The sequence below is a fragment of the Sinocyclocheilus grahami genome, unplaced genomic scaffold (assembly GCF_001515645.1).
Source record: "Sinocyclocheilus grahami isolate Dianchi unplaced genomic scaffold, SAMN03320097.WGS_v1.1 scaffold4.1, whole genome shotgun sequence".
NCBI classification, from domain to species: Eukaryota; Metazoa; Chordata; class Actinopteri; order Cypriniformes; family Cyprinidae; genus Sinocyclocheilus; species Sinocyclocheilus grahami.
In genome coordinates, this window is record NW_015505183.1 from 1,775,845 (window position 1) to 1,782,664 (window position 6,820).

Consider the following 6,820-nt stretch of genomic DNA (forward strand, 5'->3'; position numbering starts at 1 on the left):
ATATAAATACAAATACTGTACATGAGAAGAAAAAATAATGCAAAGAAACAATAAAAACACATTGCTGCCATCCTTATTCAATCAAAATATAAACAGCAGGATTTTTAGAAAATATATGATTTTGTGTATATACTGCACCATGCAATGTTTCTTGCATCTCACCGTCGAAACAAAGAACTGTAGAGGGCAAGCTGGATTTTTACACCACAATAAATTAATTTTTAAAATATCAAAAAGAGAAAAACAGATCAAAAAACAGAAAGACCATGTGGTCTAGTGCCCCTGCCTCCCCAAGGTGTTCTCTCATCACCCTATGTTCATATCTCCATGGTGCACACCAATAGTCCTGGAGCGTGTTCAGAGCGTGTGCAGAGCTGGTGAAGAGAGCCGCTGTGTGTGGAGGCTAAAGAAACAATGGTTCAGCTACAATGGGCCAAACTGCAGACTTTAATTGGATGGTCGATGAAGGGCTTCTCATTAAAACCAGTAGAGCTCCTTCCCTTTCTTGTGGTGCTGGAGACCTGCGGTGCAAAGCAGACATGAACACAATGGCTGAAAACAAGGAGGACCCATTCACACACACAATCTCCATGGTGGCTGCAAACCCTCTATATAACAAGCACCAACAACTGAGGCCAAACAATCCATTTCCTGCCATTAACCTGGAGGGTGTGTGGCTCGTTTGCTTTTAACATAATTCATGCACTTCTCTAAATACAACATTGTGAAAATTTGATCAGTGATTTGCTGGTAAACTCTCAGTTTGGAAAATGAATTTCTGTAGCACATTTGAAAACTTAATAGCTTTGTTTTCCAAACTGAGAGTTTACCAGCAAATTACTGATGACGTTTCCACAATGTTTAAAAAGGAAAAATAGCTAAAACGCTAGAGCAAAAAAATAATAATTGTGAGCAGTTTTATGTATTTTTACGTATTATATTTAGTTTTTATATTTTTACTTATTATGTTTTATGTATTGTACTCTTGTGTCACAGATTGCAACTGCTTTAAATGGTTAATCATGAGACACGTCTCTGGGATTATAAGTACAATTACAAGTACTTATAAGTACAACTTAATCAATATAAATTACTAACATAATAATAATTTTAAGAAGTACACTCTTCAGGGACACATTAAATTCTCCTTTTTTATCACATTTTGTTACTTCTTTTTAGTGGGGGCGATTTTAAGATTTTGCCAAGATTATGTTTAATAAACAGTTGATGTTCATTGGATATTTGTACAAATATCAGCATTAGAGAATTACAAGAAGCACCTTGTAGTTTTATGACCTTGAGCCATAAATCCTTACTGAACATATAATTATATCTCTAAATATTAAAATTTATTAATTTCTCTTGAAATGTCACAATGCAATATCTTTAATTTTACTAATATTTAATTTATGTAACATTTAAATACATAATTTATCTTGTAGAATGTTCTATGGATCTCTCTACAAAACAGGATTGTGTCCATTTTACATGTTTAAAAATTAGTTTTTGAATGAATAGCTTTGAAGTTTGTTGAATAGCTGATGTTGACTTTTTGTTAATATAGACATTTTTGATGTTGCGTAGCCAGGTTATACAGCAACCTTGCCATTTTTTCCCTTTTTAAAGTGATAACTTAATCAATATAAATTACTAACATAATAATAATTTTAAGAAGTACACTCTTCAGGGACACATTAAATTCTCCTTTTTTATCACATTTTGTTACTTCTTTTTAGTGGGGGCGATTTTAAGATTTTGCCAAGATTATGTTTAATAAACAGTTGATGTTCATTGGATATTTGTACAAATATCAGCATTAGAGAATTACAAGAAGCACCTTGTAGTTTTATGACCTTGAGCCATAAATCCTTACTGAACATATAATTATATCTCTAAATATTAAAATTTATTAATTTCTCTTGAAATGTCACAATGCAATATCTTTAATTTTACTAATATTTAATTTATGTAACATTTAAATACATAATTTATCTTGTAGAATGTTTAAATGTTCTTTTTTATATATATAATTAAATATTCATATTCATTAACTTATTCATATTCATAAAATATAAAAAGATTAACTACAATAACCTCAGTATTTGCATATTATTTCCCTACATTAGATCACCTTACCTGATTCCATGTTGAGAGCCAGACTTTGTGCCACTTCCCCAGGCGGAAGCAACCCTGGCCATGTTGGGGTGGGTTCCAGCTTTCCCACATCATAGTGCCTGGGCAGCGTCGGAAGATGAGGCGGCCGGACAGCAGGCATCAGTAGGGGTCCGTAGTGGGCATCCAGCCCAGGAGGGGAGTACAGTTCGTGGAGGGGCCGTGGGGGGGGATAGGGCTGGCTCTGAGAGTAGCTCCAGGACTCTGATGGGTGCGGGTGAGCGTGTGAGTGAGGCAGACCCGGGTGCAGGGCCTGGGCGTAGGGGTCCATAGCATAGCTAGGAACGCCTGTGGGATCACAGTGGGGTCGGCTGGGTAGAGAGGGGTAGTTACTGTCCCAGAAAGATGGAGGGAAACTGCACCGACTGCTTGAGGATGAAGCATCTAAAGTGGAGAGAAAAGAAAGAGAATGACAAAGAGAAACAGAAAGCAAAGGGTGTACTGTAATGTTAGCATGGAGAGAAACTTCTGTCAATTTTGATTTACAGTGGGTATAGAAAAGAATCATCCCCCTTTAAAATAATCATATTTTGTTGTTTTGCAGCCAGTTTTTTGTTTTATACAGCTGTATTTACTCAGTGTAACTTATAATGTCCAAGTGAAAGATGTAACACCAATATGTCAGAAAAAAATAATAATAATAAAAAAACAGAATCAGTGAGTTGGAAAAAGGATCACCCCTTTCCTAAAAATGACTTGTAAACTCAATCAGGTGTAGACAATCACCTTCTCAATGCACACAAAGCCATTTGACTTTCAACTGTTATCATCTGTATTTTGATTAGCTCAGCATGAAAAGAGCTTTCTTGGAGCATTTCAGTCCTTGCTAGTGTAACCGAAGCAAACAATCAACTATGGGTGGCAAGGCACTGTCAAAAGATATCCGGGATAAAGTTGTGGAGAGGCTCAAGTCAGGAGATGGATACAAAAAAGTTTCAAAGGCTTTATCAACGCCCAGAAGCACAGTGAAGTCTATTATTAAGAAGTGGAAGATATTTGGTCTAGTGTAACCGAAGCAAACAATCAACTATGGGTGGCAAGGCACTGTCAAAAGATATCCGGGATAAAGTTGTGGAGAGGCTCAAGTCAGGAGATGGATACAAAAAAGTTTCAAAGGCTTTATCAACGCCCAGAAGCACAGTGAAGTCTATTATTAAGAAGTGGAAGATATTTGGTAAAACACAGACCCTCCCTGCATCAGGACGTCGCTCCGAGTCCAAACTGGATGAAAGAGCCAGAGGAAACTGGTCAGAGAGGCAACCAAGAGGCCTACAGCAACTCTGAAGCAATTGCAGGAATTTATGACAAAGAGTGGTCATTGTGTGCATGTGAAAACAATATCACAAATTCTCCACAAATGTGGCTTGTATGGGAGGCTTGCAAGAAAAAAGCCACTGAGCTTTGCCAAAACACACCTTGAAGATTATGAGGCCACATGGAAAATGGTGTAATGGTCAGATGAGACTAAAATTGATACAGCAAACGATATGTCTGGTGGAAATCTAATACAGTTCACCATCCAAATAACAGCATTCATCCAGTAAAGCATGGAGGTGGTGATATCCTGTTATGGGGGGGGGGGGGTTCTCTGCAGCAGGGACTGAAGCACTTGTCAGGACAGAAGAAAAAATGGATGGGGCAAAATAACATCAAATTCTTGAAAATCTGCTGCCCTCTGCCCTCTGGGAAGAAGGCGTACCTTCCAACATGACAATGACCCAAAGCACACAACAAAACTGAGCACACAGTGGATGAAGGAGAAAAAGATGAATGTCCTTGCATGGCCTAGTCAGAGCCCAGACTTAAACCCCATTGAAAATCTGTGGAATGACTTGAAGACTGCAGTCCACAAACAGTCACCATCAGATTTAACAGAACTTGAGCAGTTCTGCCGAGAAAAGTGGGCAAATATTGTCTAGATGTGCAAAGTTAGTAGAGACAAATCCCAACCGACTAAAGGCTGTAATTAAAGCAAAAGGTGGTTCAACAAAATACTGACACAAGGGGGTGATCATTTTTCCAACTCAGTGACCCTGTTTTTTTGTTTTGTTTTTTGTTTTCTGATATGTTGGTGTAATATCTTTCACTTGGACATTATAAGTTGCACTGAGTAAAGACAGCTGGATAAAACAAAAACTGTGTCCGTCTTCATTTCCATCTGCAAAGCAACAAAATGTGATTAATTTAAAGGGGGTGATTCTTTTCTATACCTAATGTATTTTAATATTGCATTGTAAATATCGGCAGTTTTGGAAGTCAATGAGATCATTATTTAAGCATCTTTGAGGAGAATTGACTTTTTAAGCATTTTCTGTCCATAAAATTTTGTCCACAATCTGTCTGGGTTCGTTTCACACAACAAAATCTCATTTACACAGTATTGCCTGTTATCATGCTCTGTTTCACGAATGAAAATTGTTCCCAATAAAGCCACAGTAGAACATTTGCCAGCAACACAGAGTGGCGTTTTGTTCAGGTTGAGTAAAAAATTCAATGACTCATTCATTCATAAAAACAGTGGCTGCATCCGAAATTGCATATTCTCTTGAGTAGGTAGTTTTATTTAGTAAGTAATTACTTTGCAACCACAAAGATAGTATGTTCTGTATAGTATGAATGTGTTGTCATCGTCACGTGACCTACCAGGGTCAGTTGCGTCACGTCACTGTCATTCATAAATCCTCTCCCATGGCCTTATGGGATAGTACAGTGTCACACTGTACTATGCACACTTCAAAACCACGTCGGAAGTAAGAGGTCATCTTGGTACTTTTTGCTTACTCTTTTATGAGTACTGTGAATATTTATTTTATCACATATTGTTTTTTGCATACTATATAGTAGGGAAGTATGCGATTTCGGATGCAGCAAGTCACTTGCTTTGTTCCTAAATGAATCAGCCATTTTGAACAAACTGGTTGAATGAATCATTCAATTATTCACAATTTAAGACAGGGATTTGCTGCCACCTACTGGTGGATTTAGTTTCATATTTAAAAGTAGACTATCCATTATTTTTTCTTCATTTTTTATCAATAATTTCATATTTCTTTCTTTCTTTTTTTGTTTCTTTGTTTTTTATAATAACTTTTTTATTGTTTTCACAAATAAAAACACCAAAATCAATACAGTACAATCAATAATATCAATAACTTTTCTGTTTAATAATTCAAACATTAATTTCACAACATTATCTATGTCATTTTAAAAGCACTATAGTGTCTTATTATTCTAATTGAATTTATTGATTAAACTTAAGAATTTGACATAAAATGACACATATACTTAATACGATTCAAGAAAAATATGTTGAAAAAAATGCACCAGAAATCAATATATCGGTCCTTAATAAAAAGTTTTTCTGTCACTGCTACTGTTGCTATGGTGACCTCCTCAGGAGTATATGACCCCTGTTCTTGAGCATCTCTCTTCAGTGTGCTTTAACTAACTTGTAATCTCAAGTTTGTGGTTCCTGAAATGTTGTCTGAACGCTGTTGAAACATTGAAACTACATTTGGAGTGTTCAAACTTTAATTAGAGGGGACCGACTCCCTCAAACCCCCCTCTGTTTTCTACGCTGGTGTCGGTCAGTTATCATATTATTAGAGGTTCAACTGAGATGGCATTTCTCTGTGTGTCATTTTTCCACATATAAGGTCGTTGCACCTTGGACTTTCAGGTCAGGCTTGTCACGTGATTTCACGTGATTTCCAGCCCCACGCCCTCAAATGTCTTTCTGATTGAATCATGTGGTGTTCCATTTGCTTCTAAAGAGCTTAGCACACTTTACAGAAATACACACGGCCACATGAGAGAGATGAGAGACGGAAAGAGAGAGAGGGAGAGAGCGAGAGCTAGAAAAGAAGAAAACCCATCAAAGAGACACAAAAGATATTGACAAGCAACAAAAGAGCAGAAGAAAGACAAGAAAAAGGCACAGACTTCTGTCTGCCGTAAAGATCTATAATAGCAGGAAGTTAAACCTGGAGAACCGCATGTGGTTTTCTCCTTCTTCTGTCATATCGGCCCCTCAGCACCTCCACAGACCTGCAAACCCCTATCTCTGCTCGTGCCCCCACCTGTTGTTTTCTAACCCTCTCGCCCCCCGGTAACCCCTCATAGAATGTGGAGGGGGGGGGGGGGGGGGGGGAAGGGAGTGTTCACATATAAGGCCGTTGCACCTTGGACTTTCAGGTCAGGCTTGTCACGTGATTTCACGTGATTTCCAGCCCCACGCCCTCAAATGTCTTTCTGATTGAATCATGTGGTGTTCCATTTGCTTCTAAAGAGCTTAGCACACATTACAGAAATACACACGGCCACATGAGAGAGATGAGAGACGGAAAGAGAGAGAGGGAGAGAGCGAGAGCTAGAAAAGAAGAAAGCCCATCAAAGAGACACAAAAGATATTGACAAGCAACAAAAGAGCAGAAGAAAGACAAGAAAAAGGCACAGACTTCTGTCTACCGTAAAGATCTATAATAGCAGGAAGTTAAACCTGGAGAACCGCATGTGGTTTTCTCCTTCTTCTGTCATATCGGCCCCTCAGCACCTCCACAGACCTGCAAACCCCTATCTCTGCTCGTGCCCCCACCTGTTGTTTTCTAACCCTCTCGCCCCCCGGTAACCCCTCATAGAATGTGGAGGG

At 38.2% G+C, this 6,820-nt stretch overlaps 1 protein-coding gene across 1 annotated transcript in view; it reads right to left on the reverse strand.

The window, feature by feature from the left end:
* Positions 1 to 105: 105 nt before the first annotated feature.
* The window catches only part of vgll2b (vestigial-like family member 2b), a 9,446-nt gene continuing 2,731 nt past the window's right edge, over positions 106 to 6,820 (reverse strand). The window contains exons 3-4 of the mRNA XM_016269736.1: positions 2,137 to 2,556; positions 106 to 521 (exon numbers count right to left, since the gene is read on the reverse strand). Coding sequence (XP_016125222.1) covers positions 478 to 521; positions 2,137 to 2,556 — 464 coding nt within the window. The 3' untranslated portion in view covers positions 106 to 477. The remainder of the gene's footprint in view (positions 522 to 2,136; positions 2,557 to 6,820) is intronic.